The 20,035-nt window shown below is 32.4% G+C and overlaps 1 protein-coding gene across 1 annotated transcript; it reads right to left on the bottom strand.

Annotated features, from left to right (window-relative positions):
• Positions 1-10,177: 10,177 nt before the first annotated feature.
• Positions 10,178-11,770, bottom strand: LOC143058079 (uncharacterized). Its single transcript, XM_076231544.1, has one exon. The coding sequence runs from the start codon at positions 11,705-11,707 to the stop codon at positions 10,178-10,180; it is 1,530 nt and encodes a 509-aa protein (XP_076087659.1). The 5' UTR covers positions 11,708-11,770.
• Between the last annotated feature and the right edge of the window lie 8,265 nt (positions 11,771-20,035).

The raw sequence follows: 20,035 nt of genomic DNA, 5'->3' as shown, positions 1-20,035 counted from the left end.
TGAAAGTTCATGCTATGACTTTTATTTGCTTTCATCCATGCCTTTTGCTCTAACGTGGATAGTTGGAAAAGGGTGGGGAGGGAGGGGTAGCCGGGCATAAAAACACGAAATCATGAATACCGAATTTAAATAAATTTAAATCCCGACATCCCGAAATTCGAAAAAAGAATTGCCGGATCCCGAAAGGTCCTATCCCCCTCATAGTTGGTGGATAGATGTGTCATTTGTAGTCAAACCAAATCTACGAAATCTTGAAACACGCCCAGTCAGTCTTTTGTAGTGAGTTGTGAAATTTACAAAAAAACTGATACAGAACAATCAATGCTATATCAAAACTCGTTGTAACTTCACATATTCCTCATTTCGCTTTTCAATTTTATTAGAAATACAGCACAAAAATGCCAACAAAAGTTGAATAGTATTATTGAATGATTTGTTAAATGTTCGTAAACACATTTTGTATCGATTTCCTATTTGTCTATAATACATAAATAAAGGCAACAGTATTATACCCTGTTCGAAATTTATAAATCGATTGAGAAAAAAACCAAATACGAGTTACAATGAACCACGTGATTAAAATTAAGATCACATGTCAAAGCTTGGCTTCCAAGGATCTGAAAACACCCCGTCTCACTTTCTGTTCTTGTAATTATAACATCAGCCAATGAAAGGTTCAGTCTAAAAAAACATAAGGTTTCCATACATCTGACAAAACCAGAAGATCTCGGAAGGTTTTTAAAAACAGACGGTAAATTGGATCGTTTTTAAATCCTTGTAAGTAAAGCTTGGCCAAAGGAATTTTGCTCGGATGGTACTATGTACATTTACAACAATCAGCAACACGACGGGTGCAACATATGGAGCAGGATCTGCTTACCCTTCTGGAGCACCTGAGATCGCCCCCAGTTCTGGTGGGGAGCGTGTTGCTTATTCTTTAGTTTTATATGTTGCGTCATGTGTACTATTTAATTGTTTGTCTGATTGTCTTTTTCATTTTTAGCCATGGCGTTGTCAGTTTTTTTTTCGATTTATGTATTTGACTGTCCCAATGGTGTCTTTCGTCCCTCTTTTACAACTTTGTTTGAAAATGTTTGAAGGTCGTTCGATGCCCTAGCTTCTCTTCCGTCCTAACGTGTGTCGGGAATGGTGTTAATGTCCTCAAAGTACATATGTTTGTGTGGGCTTCATTGTTGCTTCATAGCTTGTCATAGTTGTTCATTTGTAATACAATTGACGCCTGCTTTTTAGTTGTCATACATGCAATTTACGCTTTTTCATTTTAAACACTCAACACATTTGTTGGCCTCAATATTTGATTTTATTAATTTTACCTATTATGTCTGTTAGTTTTGCTCACACATTGTTGTCAATATAATGGAATTAAATGCGACTGTCACAGAAGTGATAGGTTAAGCTAGGTTTAAAAACAGATCTAATCCACCATTGATTTTCCCGTTTGAATGATTTTACACTAGTAAATTTGGGGCCCTTTATAGCTTGTTGTTCGGTGTGAGCCAAGGCTTCGTGTTGAAGGCCGTACATTGACCTATAATGGTTTACTTTTTTAAATTGTCATTTGGATGGAGAATTGTCTCATTGGCACTCACACCACATCTTCCTATATCTAATCCACCATTTTCTACATAAGGAAATGTTTGTACCGAGTCCGGAATCAATTCGTTTGATGTATTTAAGATTTTAATTTTGCCATTCGATAATAAAGGACTTTCCGTTTTGAATCTTCCTTAGTGTTCAGTATTTTTGCTATTTTGCTTCTTACAATAACATTTACACATTCTTCGAACGAATTTGTGTACATTTAAAATTTCATGACACAAAAATTGATAGCAATGCAAATAACGGTACATTATTGAATGTATTTTAGTTCGTGCTTGTTGATTGCTGAACGTCCAGCGGCAAATGTTCCATATATATTCTGGCTATGGGCAAATTAAATTGTTCAAGGGCTGTATAGCAAGTCAAGGTCTTTAAAAACTTCCATTTGTTGTTGTTAAACAAAAAAATAGTTAAAGTTTCGGCATAGGTTTTAGTAAATATTGAAGGCGGTGAGGTGACCAATAACTGACAATATCTTCTTCATTTGGATTCTGGGTAATATTTTTAAAAAGTGTACACCAAAACGTCGTGATTGGTTAATAATGTCATAAACAATGGAAATTCAACCAATGACGTGACGTTATTTTCATTTGGGGTACGAACAATGAAATTACCCATGATTCTTTAGATTCTGAAACGGCCAAATTGTCTCAATGGCAATCATACCAAATCTACTCATTTTTGTAATAGGAAAATGCTACACAGCGTTTAAAAGAACCTTTGAAATTCATTATCAGAATGAAAATCGATATAAAGGGATGTTAATAGTGTAACCTCTAATTTAAAGAGTAAGTTTTGATTGAAGAAATAGTGTCTGTTAATTTTTCATGTTCTGTTCTAAGCTAAACCGTGCTTGGTAGGATTAAACACCGTGTGCCCTCATACGATCGTACCCGTAGGACGTGTAGAAAAAAAAAATACATACATCGTTCTTCGGTCAGTAAATAACATGGGTTTATAGTGGTATTTTTAAGCAGAGTATTTTAAAAAAATATGAAATATAACCTTAAACTGAAACTATAGTGATTTCACGTCTTTTAATGTATAATTCCTGTCCTAAATTGAAAATAAATTGTTAAAGATTCAAACGAGATAAAAAAAAATGGAATTGCCTAAAATAGAATACGATCGGTTTATTTATTTCAAATACATTTAATTCGAAACTTATCAGTCATTCAAAGGGAGGTAAGCAAGTTATTAAAATTGCGAATAATAAGGCGTAATGACGTATAATAAGAAACTGCGAAGTTGGGGGTAATGAAAATGATTAAACCCCATTTAAAAGCAATTTAATTCGAAATCATTGAAAGTTCTATGCATATAAATTAATATTCCATTAGGATACATTTATTTATTAAATAAATCAAATTATATTTCTTAAGTTAAAATATCAGAAACATTTTATGCAATTAAATTTAAAATTTCTGTAATTTACGGAAAATGAAACAGGTGCGAGAAATGGAAACCAATTCAAGGGGTTAAGTATGGGTGAGAATTTGAAAGAAATTTGGGAAGTTATATTTGACTGAATTAAACATAATTGCTAATAAATATAAATACTTATAAAGGTATAAAGGTACCGAACAAACTCGTGAGACAAGAGTTAATGACAGATCCAAATTTTGAAGGAACTAACAAAAAAAAAAAAGAAAAGAAAAGGGGAGGCAATTCATTGGGAATAGCAGCTTCTTTTGTGCGTGCACAACGTATTGATTTGGCTGATCACGAGAATAAATTGAGAAAAAAAATTGACAGATATTTTAAATTGATACATCTCCATCGATTCGTGAGTTTTCTTGCTTTTTGTTACAAGACTTTGACATTTTCTTTAAAATTTAGCAATGTAAATCATTCTGGCATGATACGGGTTATGTTCTTCTCATATATGTTATGATGGTATGATACTAAACCCCTAACGGGAAGGATTGTGCCTGATGTTCATATGATGAAATCATAATCTTTCAGTCAGTTTAATTGAAGTCTGGAGCTGGCATGTCAGTTAACTGCTAGTAGTCTGTTGTTATTCATGTATTATTGTCATTTTGTTTATTTTCTTTGGTTACATCTTCTGACATCAGACTCGGACTTCTCTTGAACTGAATTTTAATGTGCGTATTGTTATGCGTTTACTTTTCTACATTGGCTAGAGGTATAGGGGGAGGGTTGAGATCTCACAAACATGTTTAACCCCGCCGCATTTTTGCGCCTGTCCCAAGTCAGGAGCCTCTGGCCTTTGTTAGTCTTGTATTATTTTAATTTTAGTTTCTTGTGTACAATTTGGAAATTAGTATGGCGTTCATTATCACTGGACTAGTATATATTTGTTTAGGGGCCAGCTGAAGGACGCCTGCGGGTGCGGGAATTTCTCGCTACATTGAAGACCTGTTGGTGACCCTCTGCTGTTGTTTTTTATTTGGTCGGGTTGTTGTCTCTTTGACACATTCCCCATTTCCATTCTCAATTTTATTAAGATTCTTATTTATATTTGTTAAGGGGCCAGCTGAAGAACGTATCCGGGTGCAGGAGTTTCCCGCTGCATTGAAGATCCATTGGTGGACTTCGACAGTTGTCTGCTCCATGGTTGGGTTGTTGTCTCTTTGTCACATTCCCCATTTCCATTCCCAATTTTATTTCGTTGTTAGGCATCAATTGTTTTACATATCAGGGAATTTGATATTTTTTTTTAAATTGAAAACAAGTCTGATTCAAAACATATGAAACACAGGTACAGCCATGAACATTTCACAATATTTTGCTATCACTCTACTAACCTTTTTGCCTCAAGGAAAGAACAATCTTAACAAAGACTGGTTCTGAAAATACGAAGAGAAATTCTCAAGCGAATAAAGGAAGTCAAACATGCAGTTTACCTCAACATACCCAATTCTAGAAGAAAATGATCGGATACTACCTTTTACAAATATTTGTTTTTAATTGAAGTCATTTTATTTTCAAAGATACTTCTCAGAGTTTTGTTGTAATTTTTCAATATATCTTTGTATAATGTTTAAAAATGTTTGTCCTCAGTCGTGTTTAAAGCGGGAGGTTTGGCATGCAACAAAACCAGGTTCAACCCACAATTTTTTTTTATTAAAAAGTTCTCCACCAAGTCAGGAAAATGGCTATTGTTATATTATATTATCGTTCGTTTCTGTTTGTGTTACATTTTAATGTTGTGTTTCTGTTGTGTCGTAGTTCTCCTCTTATAATTGGTGTGTTTGCCTCAGTTTTAGTTTGTAACCCGGATTTGTTTTCTTCTCAATCGATTTATGAATTTCGAACAGCAATATACTACTGTTGCCTTTATTTAAAGTACTCAAGAATATTGGCATCAGTTTTGTCAGTTAACAGACCATCCCAATTTCTGGTTGGGTGCGTGTTGCCTAGTCTTTGATGGGGTGTGTGTTGCTAAGTTTTCAGTTTTCTATGTCACGGTTTTGCCTTGTGTACTACATTTTTGTATTATAATTGTTTTTCTGTTTGTCTGTTTATCTTTTTATTTTTTGGCCATGGCGTTGTCATTTTTTTTTAGTTTGTATGTCTACCTAATATCTTTCGCCCCTCTTTTTCTGTTCCCAATAGTGAAATGTAAATTGATTCAGTAATCGCATGGCTGGAATGAATGTATCGTAGAATAGTTCATGCAATTTCTTCGGTATATTTTGTTGTTGTAGATTTTTGTGTCTTTTTTTTTTATCCGGACTTGAAAGAAAAAAAAAAAGACAGACAATCCACAGTCCGATAACAATTAGAACCCCTTCAAAAACCGAAAAGGGGATGAACTTATTGTTCATTAAATATCAGGCAGTATATGATTCCATTTTCTTACCGGGTCTCCTGTGGATTCATATACATTATATTTTCTCATTGTTGAAGGTTGTACGGTGATCTAAAATTGTTCTCATCTTCTTCAATTAGTGTTTATGGTTAGTCAAATCATTGACAATCATACCGAAATTCCTACTTTGTTGCGTTTATTTCAGTGTATGTTGCCTATTTTCATGTAACTATGTATAATCATATAGGACCCTCGAATAGCATCCATACTCAACGTGTGACTAATAGAAAAGGAATTATCTTTGATTGCACAAAAAATGATATATCAAATTCGAAACTATTCACTTTTTCAATGGAACTTTTCCAATAAGTTTCAAATTTCAATGACAACGATGACTCATTATAGAAGCATTTGACAAATTCCCTCTAGTTACCCAGCGACAAACCATTGATTAAATATATAAATTGACAACATCTTATTTGTAGCTGATAAAATCTATTTACATACGAAATTCATCGCCCTAAATATGATTTATGGTGTAAATTGTCATAATAAATTCGTTCTACCAATGCCGGTACAACGTGGTGTCTGCCCATTAACCATGGCGGTTTTCGCGCTCAATTTAATCACTTTCACGTAGCCATTTTGATTTTATTATCCTTATTTAAGTTTATGAAAAATTAACGAACACAAATTACAATATACATCTGCATTGGTTCCCAAAACTGTCTAGCATGATTATATAAGAATGGTATGCAATAAAGACGTGACAAAAAGCGGAACGCCGGGACCAAATTAAAAAGCAATGCCGTAAAATTAAATGTGTTTTCATTTGTAGAAGTTTAAAATTAATTCCTTTAATGTGTTTTAAATTATAAATATTTGAACTTTAGTGCGCTATTAGCAAACAAATAAACATACATTTTCAAATAATTGATAGAAATGAAATATTTAGTTAAACGACAACAACATTCCTATTTACGTTATTGAAAACGTCAATGCATCGATGGCTGTCTGCTGATCTATGTATATAAAGAAAGACAACTCTTGTGATTTCAATGCATGTACTTGTATATTTTAAATTGTACATTATGATGTTTGGTATTCTAGGTAAAAAAGTTTCGATTGTGATTTAAGCTTTGTGTGATAGGTCTAACAGATAACAAAAAACTAATATAATTATTTGATATAACATACAATTATTACATGAAATAAAGACTTGCCATGCACAGATTACATGCTTAATTTACAAAATACATCATATAATAATTTTTCTAATGTAACAAGAGATATGAGAGAGAATATATTGTAGCTGATCAATTAAGGTTGATAGATGATTTTAAAAAAAAAAAAAAAATTTCTTTTTCGGAGAAACATATACAATTGTTAAAAAGTCATTCCAAGTTTTAAATTCAGTTATATAAATTATATTGATAGAATGTATTGCAATCGACAAAAGGTTGATCTATTTTTCTTTTTGTAAGTATTTGACATAAGAGATAAATATAAGAAAAGTTACAACATGAATGATCTCCATAATGAAGCATAATCATACCATGTAATAGAACATGTACATAATAAGCAAATTATTAAAAAAATATATACCAGAAAAAAACCTTTTGAAATTACATACATTAGTAATATTAAAGAATTAGATTCAACTCTATAAATCATACACTCAAATTATTAAAAATTTACAGTATTTAAGAACAATATAAATGTAAATTAAGAATAAAAAAAAAGTGAATGAAAATATTGCTTGTGACCATTTAAAAGAGTAATCAAATAATGTTGTTTCACAAAGCATGAACATCAGTAAGAAAGGTTTTGTGTGTAAGGTGTGTAATGAATCTCTGTATAAAATGGAAAACAAAAAATGTAAATCGTTTTTGAAATAAAATGTTTTTCACTTTTGGAATTAATTATGGAAAAAATAATAATTAATTTGTGTACAAATGTACAAAGAAGAAAACGTAGCGTGTATATAATCACATTATTTTGAAGCGAAAAGTGGAAAGGGATATACGGAATATCGAAGATAATTCAAATTTTCCCATATCTTCATACCTGCCCATAGGGGTTTTACGTGCAAGATGGCTGTCATAATCCTACAAAACCTCCAAAGGGGCCTTCAAATATAGTTTAATGTTGTGTTTGGCTTCTTCATACTGTTACAAGCCTACAGCCAAAAAATGTAAAATTGTAGACGAATTTGCTCTTTCAATATTTCTATCATACATTGTAGGAGCATTCATGGAGAAAACCCTCCGCAAAAAGAGACAGTTGGCAGGTACGGATCTCTCCATTTTTGGCCGACAGCTTTGAAGGTATCCTATATGCTGAAAACCAGAACGAATTAGCATGAAAGGTAACAAAAATAAAAAAAAAATCACAACATAAACATTTCTTATTGTGACGGTTACCTTAAAACAGACGAGTATCACGCTTATGCAAATTGTATTGTGAGTGTTTATAAAAAAAACCCTCCAATATATTGTGCTGAATAAATCTTGAAAATAATATGAAATCGTTTTACTTAAATTCAATATAATACAATCTTAGTACACACAAAATATGCGATGACCACAAAATTCATACGGATTATGTAAGCCTAGTTTTTATTGAGAGCATACACTTATGTAAACATTTTAATGAAAGTGCAGAACAATTTAAAAAAAAAGCGAAAATTATTCCTCCTTACACTCAATCATATAAAATCTTAGTACACAAAAAATAGGCGATTACCCTTAAATTCATACGGATTGTGTAAGCCTAGTTTTTATTGAAAGCATACAATTATGTAAACGTTTTAATAAAAATGCCCACCACTAAAATAAAATAATTGAAAAGTAATCCTTCTTACACTCAATAAAATACAATCTTAGTATACAAAAATAGGCGATGACCACAAAATTCATAAGGATAATGTTAGCTTCGTGTTTTAGTTTTCTAGATATGTTTACTTTTCGGCTTTGATGCTACAAATAGTTGGAAGTCCCCGCCTTAAATATCAGCATGTTGATATGAGAGAGAATCTTTTTCATAACACAAACATATTAAGTGAATATTTACATAGAATTTAAAGAAGCAATCTGTTTACATTTACTTATAGATTATCCACAAATGCAAGCGTCTGTCTGAGTAGGAAGTTCAAAGAATACTTTTTTAAGATCACTGTAATGTTTTGGTCGGAGGGATAGTCCTAATGTGAAGGTAAGATTATACAAGAGGTATATAGCAGACAGCATACTAGTGTATGATACATGTAGAAATTGACAACTAAGACTATTTTACTATCAAACATTTAAATTATTACCCTGTGACAGTGAGAAATTCTTTTTATAATTTTTCAATTAGTGTTTAAATATGAACATTGCGTGCTAATGCGATTAAGGGATCTCTTAATGTTTTTTGCATCCCAATGTTCGAAAATTGAAGGGTACATTTGTTCTCAACACCAAATAGAAACATCTATAAAAATATTAAATGAATATTAAATAAGGCTTTTGCCAACTCTAACAATAACATACACAGCAGATATGTATAACAAGAATCTGTAAAATTTACAAATAAAATTCAAGGCGAAATTAAGTATATGATATATTCTAAACAAAGTACAGTAACACTTCTAAATATTTAGACAATTCTTTAACCAGGAAACAACATGAAATGGAACATTCATCTGGTCAACAAATTTTAATCAAATCCTATACATGTTGATACCAGTATATTTTTATACTTTCTGCAGTAAAAAAAAAGGCGTTATTTTTTTTTTTAAATCTTTTTAAATTGTATTTTCCTAGAATTTTCACTTTATCTCGCAAAATATTTACTTGATACGTATCATTTAAGATACTTTATGAATATAAAAATTGTTACCCATGGTCAAAATCATCCCTCGAGCCTGTTGGTTCTCGGGCTGATATTATGACTTAAGGTGGATAAGGGGTCTGATATGAAAAATGCCATGTGATAATCTATATATATCAAAACGTGTTAAACTTAAGCCTGACACATAGCATCCACTATAAATTCATTATATAAAAATACAAAATACAAGCATGAATTTCCCCATAAAGTGGAATAATAACGTTTGAAAGGTACAGGTAACGAAAAGGATATGAACCATCAAGAAAGACTTGTGAAATTTCCCCCTACTTTAAAAACCAGACAAGGAATGATGTAAAAAAGGGTGATGGGTTAAAAAATACATGTAAATCATAAATTGTTGTTTGCCTAACTTTATACAAAGACAGAATCCACAATGCTTCCGTATTCAGATTCTGACAGTTTTGTTCAATTCGTTCAATCAACTAAAATATCTGGTTTTGGTTGCATGTCGTCTACTTCTTATCTTTTTCGGTTTATGGAAAATCTGCTGCCTATTGTTTATTAGTTCTGTCTTTTTTTGTTGCCAGTCTGTTTTCTATTTTAGTGGGCGTTTCAGTTACTGTCTATTGTTTGATCTTGTTGACTGGAAACTACAATCTTCTCTTGCAGTCACAAATCTTGTTTTGTTTGCATTCGTGCATATGATCCTGATGTTTGTGGTTTAATACTGCCTGTTGTCTGTTTTGTATCTAAACTTGTTGTCATTTGAATACTACATGAAGTCATTTTTCCTGGTGGCTGGTTTTTCACATTTCTTTTTATTTTTCTTCTTTTTAGATACATTACTTAATGTAAGAACCTGATGATCACTGTCTGAATCGGAACTACTGGAGTTTAAAGTGGGGGTTTCGACTTTTAAACTTTTTTTAAATCGAGTACTACACGAAGTTATATTTCCTGTTGCTTCATGTTTTTTCTGTGCTGTTTTCTGTTCTGCTTTGCAATTGCTCCTTTATATTTCCTTTTAGTTTCCTTCTCGTCAAATGTGTTACTAAACGCTAGAACCTGATGATCACTGTCTGAATCGGAACCTCTGGAATTTGAAATGGGGGTTTCGACTTTAAAACTACTTTTTGTCAATCGAGTACTACATGAAGTTATTTTTCCTGTTGCTGCATGTATTTCCTGTGCTGTTTTCTGTTCAGGTGACTGCTTCGCTCCTTTATATTTCATTTTAGTATCCTTCTCTTTAAATGCGTTACTAAATGCTAGAACCTGATGATCACTGTCTGAATCGGAACTACTAGAATTTGAACTGGGGCTTTTGACCTTAAAACTAGACAATTCTAATGTCTTTGATTTTTTGCTACAGTTTAAGTCGCAAATATTTTCTAGCATTTTATATACTTCATCAACATTTTTTTTAAACTGAAAATTTATTTCAGAAACAGTTAGTTTTCTCTCTAAAGTGAGCAAGTGTTGATCGATTTGCCTTTTTACTTTCTGAACTTCAATCATCACTTGAACATTCGAAGCCTCTTTTACAGTTATTTCCAAAATTTGCTTTGTATTCAGAACAGTTTTCTTTTTATTTTCGAGATCGGTAATAGAGGATTCAAGTTTTGACTTTTCCTCTTCAAAATGCATTTGATATTGTTTTGTCTGATTTTGCTTCATTGCATCAACTTTTTCTTGAACATTCGTCCAGAAGTCGTTATATGTTTCCAGTTGAGAAATGTTGTGTGCTTCTAAATTTTTAAGTGACTCTTTTTCCAGTTGAATAACAATGTCTATATCTGTTAGTAAAGCGCTGACATCCTTTTTCGTCTTGTCTTCTGAAGTCGTTTCTCTGAATCTCAAGGCGGCATCATCTATTGTTAAAACGTTTTCACACTTTCGATGATTTACGGATACACATGTTGCACAGCATGGAATATCGTGATCACCGCAGAACAATTCAAGATCTTTACTTTTATGTTCAGGGCACATATTTTTGAAAGATTTCAGAACGATGCCCTTTCTTGAAATATCAACGATTTCATGGTTGGAACTTGATTTATTTATACGATGATAGTTTACACAAGTAGAACAAAGAGTATCCGAGCAATCAATACAAACAGAATTTGCTTCAGATTTTTTATTTGCGTCAAATCTTTCGCATGACATGCATATCTTTTCTGGCCTTTCTACTTTATGTTTTTCGATTAATCCCACAAGAAGAAAATTCAAAGGCAGTCGCTTTGCCCATAGTTCTGGTGTTATACTTAACTCAGGGGCGGGAAGTCTAGCCCTACAGACAGGACAGTCAATACTTGTTTTATCTTTTTCAAACGAGGAAGTAATATATGTCCCGATACAACTTTCACAAAAAGTATGTAAACAAGGTAGATACTTCGGAATATTAAACTGTTCTAGACAAATTGTACACGTTGTTATATCGTTGACCTCATTACAACAACTTACTTCAGCCGTTGCCATTTTATCCGCCGTTCCAATGTTCAATTTAGATCTGACGTGGTTTTTAATACACGAATTTATTGATTGATCACATGCTTCATTATATTATCACTCCTCCTACACACATATATATTTTTTTAAAGGAATACAAATATGGGAACGGAGATGTTGAAATCCGTTTTTTCCCCATCGAGAGATCAACGTTTACCTTGCAGTGAATACTACGGGATAATTTCATTTATAATATAATAATTGTATATAACTCGGCATGAAGGATACCGCATGATTATAAATATATATATATTTTGAAATTTTGAATACTAGTAAGCAATGAAATGATCATTAAAGTAATAGGAAGCATGTTAAAAAGAAAAAAAGTAAAAGCACAAAAATACTGAACTCCGAGGAAAATTCAAAACGGAAAGTCAAATGTCAAAATCAAATGATTAAACACATCAAACGAATGGAAAACAACTATCATATTCCTGACTTGGTACAGGCATTCTCAAATGTAGAAAATGGTGTATTGAACCTGATTTAATAGCGCTATACCTCTCACTTGTATGACAGTCGCCTCAAATTCCATAATTTCAAACTACTAACATAATGCACGACTTATACTCTCACTCTACATTACACAACAAAAGAAAAGTAAATAGCTTGATAAATTTGGGTATACATGCGCACAGACATATATCATCCCTAGTTGGTTGACCGTTATGCAATATCCGTTTCACAGATGATATCGGGTATGTTCCTTATGTCGCAACTACTATCCCGTTCCCTTTTTACGTGAGTGTCTTACCGAAATTAGACTATTTACAGGGTTTGCAATAACTTGAGCAAAATGACGGATGCCACATGTAAAGCAGGATATACTTACCCTTCAGGAGCACCTGCAATCACCCCAGTTTTTGTTGGGGTTCGTGTTGCTTAATCTTTAGTTTTCTATGTTGTGTCTTGTGTACTGTTGTTTGTCTGACAGTTTTTCTTTTTTTCTTTTTTAGCAATGGCATTGTCAGTTTATTCTCGATCTATGAGTTTGACTGTCCCTCTGTTTTCTCTTTTTCATATTCCTTTTTTAATACTGAATAGGAGATATAAGTACATATCTATCTATTTGAAAAATTTCCTAATTGGAATATATTTAGTATGAAACATGTATTCCTACTAATCGTAAACATTAATGTGTATTTTTTCGACCCGTTTAGTGCTTCGGTATATTTAATTCCGGTCTTGTACATACATGAGCAACATGATGGGTCCTACATGATGACCAAGATCTGTGTACCCTTCCGAAGCACCAATGATGACCCCAAGGTTTTTGTTTGATTAGTGTTTTTCATTCTGTAGTTTCTATGTATTTCTTGTTTACTGTTGTTTATTTATCTTTTTCATTTTAGCCATTACGTTGTCAGTTAATTTTAGATTTTGGGATATTTGTTGTACCTTGTAGTGCATCGTATCAAGTGTCTGTGTGAGTCTTATGATTTTCAAGAAGATTGTTATTCTTTATAAAGAATACGATACTTTTACGTCTTAATTATGTAGTTGATATCGTTCTCTGATATAACAATACAAACATAATGTTTAATCCAAAGGTTACCATTATATAATGTGTTATTGAGCTAGGGAAAGCGCGTTTGAAGTACAAAAAAAAAGAAAAAGAAAAGAAGTAGAGGCTAGTAAAACAAGTCATTTTCTCGTAAACTTTAGTTATGAGTGTCATGTACTTTGTAGGCGACATAGAAAGATGATAGATGTACATAGTAACAAAAAATTATTATACAAACTATTTGAAAATATCTTCACAAATAATAAAGTAAATGTATGATTCATGTTGAATAAAAATAAGGAAATGAGAATTTGTTGCAAAATGAAATTAATATAAACAGAGTTCAACTTTGAATACTTCTTATTAATATTATGAGAGAAATATCCAACTTAGAGTACAGGAGCAGGTACAGTAAAAAATATCTGCAGCTGTCTTTTAAATATTATTTTTTTTTTACAGAGAACTATAAATCTACATGAATTTGATTTCATATATTAGTAGCACTATATTTGAGTTCTGTCTGATAGCATTGACAACACGAACTTACAATACATCGTTCCTTAATGAAATATTATTTTAAAACCCCGTACTTTGCTTGCTCACTAGTAATGTTTCAAAATTTCACTTGTCAAGAAGTTTTCGGAGAGAGCTGAAAATTATACCTGTTTAACAGGTCGAGAACTCTAGATTTCTTTACGTCAGAATATATTTGCATAGTAATTTCCCAAACACAAGGCCAATACGGCCTTGGAAAACTGACCAATCGACTCAATGAGCTACAATACATTGTGGGCTACTACGAGTTTACTACAACCGAAAAACACGTGGAATTAGTGGAAGAACTGTCAACTAATATAGTGTCTGGGATTCTCAAAATGTATGTTTTTGTTCTGCGAATGTGATTATTGTAAAATATATAACATAATCTTTAATTTGCATGCTCAGAATAAAAAAGTATAGTTTACGGGCTTCACTATTCAACTTTTTTTTCGCCTTGTTGAAGTTGTTGAACAGGTTTTGTCCATTGTTATTCATTGTACCTGTTCAATAATTTTACGACCTGAAATCGGAAATAAAAAAAAATAATATTTATAATATGCATTGCCCAGCGTAGATCAGCGTATCCCTTTAATTAAGCAGTACACCCTGTTTGGTGTTATCATATCTCTTCTGTTCTGATTGATATATACGTTCAACTAAATTAATAGTACACATTGACGATTTTTCATTAAAAAACCTACCTGCTTAGGGATTTGAACAATTGTGGCCATTACACGCAGATCTGATAGTACTCAAAATTACTGGAAGCCATTTTATTGATTGATTTTTAAACATCCAGTGTCAAATATTTATGCAAGTTCAGGACAAAAAAACAAATTTTACAATAAATACAACTTGGAACTAGGTCCTGTTATAGCGTCCAGGACGAAGGTCTGGAAATTTAAAAATGCCATGCATTAGAAAATGAGGGATTATTGGATAGAAGCAGAAATTTTGCCTTTCAGTAGACCAACTACGATCTCCACATAGACTTGCATTCTTTCTACAACGAGGCATCGGATTTTAATGTCCCCATTGATGATTCTGACCAGACGTGACTGCGTATTTATACATCCTGCACAGCCAAACGGACGACCAACATTTGCAAGTCCGGTGAAGACCTAGTGGAAAGCTAGTTCAAAATTAACAACAACTATAATTAAAAAACTCATGTCTCTAAGTTGAGGTTCATTCAAGTTTTTCTTGGTAGAAGTGTAATGATCTGAACCAAAATTATAGTTTATAGTTTCTATATAAGGTACAATCGTAAAAACATATAAATTCTATCCAATATTCCATTCACTAAGGACGAGAGACTAGTGGACACATGACATTCGATAATTTAAGAGTTTTGACAACTTCACTGGCTTTCATCTACAGATAACGTTGTTTATTATTTTTTTTGATAAAAAAAAATATTTGTGAAAAAATTATGTGTAGGCACGTGCCTAAAGTGCCTAACGGCAGCTACGCCCCTGGCCGATGTGTAAAATTTATCAGGACCTGAACTAAAAGTAAGAACATCATAATATGCATTATGCTAAAAAATAAGTGTTATGAAAGCGGCAGGGCGGATCCAGCCATTTCAAAAAGGGGGATCCTAACCCAGGACAAAAGAAAGGGGGGTTCCAACTACATGTCCCCATTCAAATGCTTTGATCGTTCAAAAAAGGGGGTCCAACCCCCGGACCCCCCTCCCCCTTTGGATCCGCCACTGAGCGGGTACGGTATATAGCTTAATACATTTTCTATAGCTTCATCCATCGATAAAGTCCGATATTTGCTAATTTTATCACAAAATATACCTTTGAGGTTTTTTATCGTTCGGCTGCTGTCATGTTGACCTATGTGAAATATCTCCAATATTTAAAGCCTTTGGATCACATTTGGTGCCATATTACCTATTATTTTTATTAAAAAACGTGCTTTGTATATAAAATAAGAAGATGAGGTATGAGTGCCAAATGAGACATCTTTTATGGCTGATTATGCAATATTGGCTTTGCTTATTGTTGAAGGCCGTACGGTGAACTATAAATGTTAATTTCTGTGTCATTTTGGTCTCTTGTGGACAGTTGTCCCATTGGCAATCATATCACATCATTTTTGTTATATTATATCCAACGCTGCAATTTTCACAAAACATATCAAATTTTCCACCTCGTCGCACATACATATAAGGATAACATCCTTACAGCTTATTTCCTAATGCATGTAGAGCAAAACTTTGGTTAGCTTGCTTGCTTTGTTTGTATATTGTACAATCATATTAGGATAACAACAAATTAAATTCAAATATAAAATATACAAGTTAAACTATGCCTATATATATTGTTTAAACAACTATACACACAAAGCAAGCAAGCCAACCAAAGTTTTACTTTGCAAGCGTAATGATTTTATTCAATTTGGTGAATGTCCGAGCCCGTTAAAAAACGAAAACAAAATGAAACTACAGTTGCTAACTTCACTACCTTCAAAACAAAGGGAACAGTTTGGAAGTCTCTTCGCCTTTTTTACGAACACAAAATTTAAGGATCACACATTTGCCTTTAATCATCTATACGGAAATTGCTGTACTCGTGAATATTACATGTAGCACCGGCTGTTATCGACGGCTTACTTTACACTAGTAAGTTTGTCTTATGGGTAATTGTGTTTTTCGCTGTTGTTTCGTTGCTGTCTGGTGGACGAATACATGAAATATCTGTGCCATCATCAAACATATTAATGGCTATATATCGGGTAATTCAAACCCTTTTTTCTTCGCATAGAAACAACTCTTCGTTAATCTGAGCATGGAAGGATTACTTTGTACCACAAACTATAAATGAGGATACACAAAATGAAAAACTAAGCGAAATTGTGAATCCCGCATTGCACGAAAAAATGTGTTGTATTTCAATAAATAACACGTGTTCTCGGTTGATTGTAAACACGTAGTAGTCCATCATGCATTGTTACTCATTCAGTGGATTGGTAAAAAAACTAGGTAAAAATAAATTGCGTCACATGTAAATAAACAATTACATGTGCGAGAACATAAGTATGCTAATTTATGCATTTCCATATAAGGTAGTGGTCCCGACCTGTTTAATACCTCACAAATCTATCTGAATCTTCTAAAATATCAGTTACGAAAATGCATCTCTACATATGAACAAAAATATTCTACAAAACTTGTAAAAAGGAAGTATTTACTAAAGCCCTAATCAAAAATTGTTAATGAGCAAAAAACGTCATTAAACTATTATTTCTTTTTTGGACGTCTTTATCTGGTTTTTTTTATTTTGTCTATTCCAAATTACTGTCTTCACATAGTTTGATACTAAATCATGACAGATACTTTTCATTGCTATTTTTGTATCTGCTATATGATTGGCCCTTGGTCAACTTTGACACTTAATAAGTTCTTTCCACAGCAAATTTTACATTTTCTATATTCATGTGAACTGTAACAAGGACTGTAATGGGACTAGTGCATTTTTGTTTTGCCTTTTACCGAGACCATTTTTATTCTACACTTTAAAAATCACTTTCTGAATCTAAACTATGAAAGATTACACTTGGTTTTTTCTTCTTCAAAACTTGGCTAATTTAAAGTATGTGACTTTCTTTTACAGTTTTATGAGCAAATTTTGTCTTCAACTTTTTAAACCTTCGTTTTAAACTGAAACTTTATTTCGGAAATAGTAGTTTCACTTTGTAATCCGCGCTTAAGTTGACAAATGTGCTGTCTTACTTTCTGAATCTCGATAATGGGCGTTTGAAGCCTTTTTGTCGGCAACTTTTAAGATTTCCTGTGTATTTGCCAATAAATTCTTTTTATTGCCAAGGACCTCAATAGTTGATTCATTTTTTGCATGTTCTGTGTCAAAGTGTATATGATATTGTCTTGTTTATTTGTTTGTCATTTCTTCAATTTTTGGTTGGACGTTCGACCAAAATTTGATGTATGTTTTCAACTCAGGTTTTTTCTTCTTCTAACTTTTCAAAAGCCGTTCTTTCAGACTGAAAAACGCTATCCATGCCAATAAGTAAAGTGCTGACATCGTTTTTAACTTTTCCCTCCGAAGCCGTCTTTGTAAATTTATTGGCATCATCTTCTTTTATCAAGATTTTTTTCACACTTTCGATGGTTCCACGAGACACATGTAACGCTACATAGTAAATCATGATAATCGCAGAATAATTCTAGTTCTATACCCTTATGTTCTTTGCACACAATTTTGAAAGATTCAGAACAATGCCCTAGCTGTTCTTGAATGTCAATTATTTCATGTTTGAAACTTAACTTGTTAAAACAGTGCCAGTTTGGACAGATAAATAAGAGCGTATTAGAGAAATTAAGAACCACATAGATTGCTTCTATTACGTCAAATCGTTCGCATGACATGCATATTTTTACTAGCCTTTCTACTTCATGCTTTTAGATTAATCCGAGAAGGAAAACAATTTAAATGAAGGTGTTTTGCCTAATGTCTTGATAATTATCTCGCAATCAGGGGTGAACACACTAGCTTTATAAACCGGGCAAGGTATATAACTTTTGTATTTTTAAAACTCGAATAAATATATGTTGTGACACAACGTTCACAAAGTGTATGTAAACAAGGTAAAAACTTCGTAATATCAAATTGTTCAAGACAGATTGTACATGTGGTTATAATATTGTCCGCAATTCAAGAACTTACTTTTGTTATTGTTATGTGTAAATTCATAGAGGGAAAACGGTAGTATTACACTTTTCCCAGCATAAGGGTGGCCTTTTGTGTACCCAAGACAGGTGAAGGAAGTCAACTCAGGAGCGCTGTGATTGGATGTAAGGGTACAATATATTTTTGTATTTATCTATGAATAACTGCGGTGTGTAAATTTACAATATAAATTTTAAAACCTATTTCTAGAGAATTATTCGGAGAGGCTTCCAAAATTTCATAAATTTGGTGCAAAATGACGGTGGGCATGGATAACATAAACAAGCTCCGTTCGAAATTGGTCATGATACTATTTGGCTTCAATTTTTAGAAACCAGTAATAAAGTACTAACACCACACATACCTGTTTTATCCAAGTTTTTATTATAAAAACTGGTAAATTTAGAAATGTTAGTATTGTCGCCTATGGCAGAATAAATAGTACCGTTTTCCCTACACTCAAGATAGCAAGGGAAATCAAAATCAATCAGACTTAAGTCATATTACACTATTTTGAAGCATTTGATAAGAACATTTGATTTTTATCACAAAGAATAGAAATTTCTATCTGAGAACAGTACTGTGTTGAGAAAAGTGCTGAGTCATCATAATAAGTCAAATTAATGGTTACTGATATAAAACTTTATTCTAGGGTGTCAATATTAACTATATTGCACCAAACTATTGTTCTTTTGTATTTGTTTTCACCTTTCGCAAAGATTAATTCAATTGGAAAACCAGAATTCAAGTCACGACATATATTTTTAACTGAAATATTTGCCTTTTTTGCTGTGTAATTCCCGAAATGTATCAATTAGGTATTTCCCTTGGCACAATCTATTAAAATTGGATATTGTCTGGTTAAGTTTGTACTGTTTATATAGTAAGGCAGTATTTGGTCATACTATAAGCATTTTCACTGTTAGAATTGTTCATCTAAGAAAAAAGAGGCCCACTTGAGGCTAAATTTAGATAGAATTTATACTCTACTGTGTAAAGAATTGCTCACATTGTTGGCAATTCTTGCAGCAAATATTTCAATAGTGCTTCATTTTGTAGTTTCTATCTTTTATTATATCAGGCATATATAATTTGTCATTTTGTACTGTTTGAAAGGACTTTTGTTGGAATTTAATACTCCCAAGGGACAAAATTCAGCTTTGTTCATAGATTAATACAGGCAACAAAGGCAACTTTACAGCTGAGTATTTTGCAGATTCAATGTTTTAAGTGTCTAATATACTTGTTTTTATCATCTCAAGACAGAATAATGGATTTTATAACCAGCTCTGAAATTTTGAACCACAAAATGGCATATACTAAATCATGGAATGGAGATTCGTATGACAAATCTTGAATTTGTGCTTATGTAGTAAATTTTTGATAAAATGTATACAAATTGAATGGAACTGTCATATTTATCTGTTTAAATGGAAATGTTTATTATTCTTTTTTTATAAGATAAGATATAGTTGGATACAGGTTGTTTGTTAAGCCTTATCTGAAAGAAGTAGAGAAAGAGGTAAGTCAGCATGTAGGGGTGGGGACATAAAATTA

This window comes from Mytilus galloprovincialis, chromosome 14 (genome assembly GCF_965363235.1).
Source record: "Mytilus galloprovincialis chromosome 14, xbMytGall1.hap1.1, whole genome shotgun sequence".
Classification (NCBI taxonomy): domain Eukaryota; kingdom Metazoa; phylum Mollusca; class Bivalvia; order Mytilida; family Mytilidae; genus Mytilus; species Mytilus galloprovincialis.
This window is presented reverse-complemented; position numbering and strand designations above follow the sequence as displayed.

What these genes read in the sequence shown, in the direction of transcription:
- LOC143058079 (XM_076231544.1), bottom strand. Translation starts at nt 11,707, where the DNA reads ATGGCAACGGCTGAAGTAAGTTGTTGTAATGAGGTCAACGATATAACA.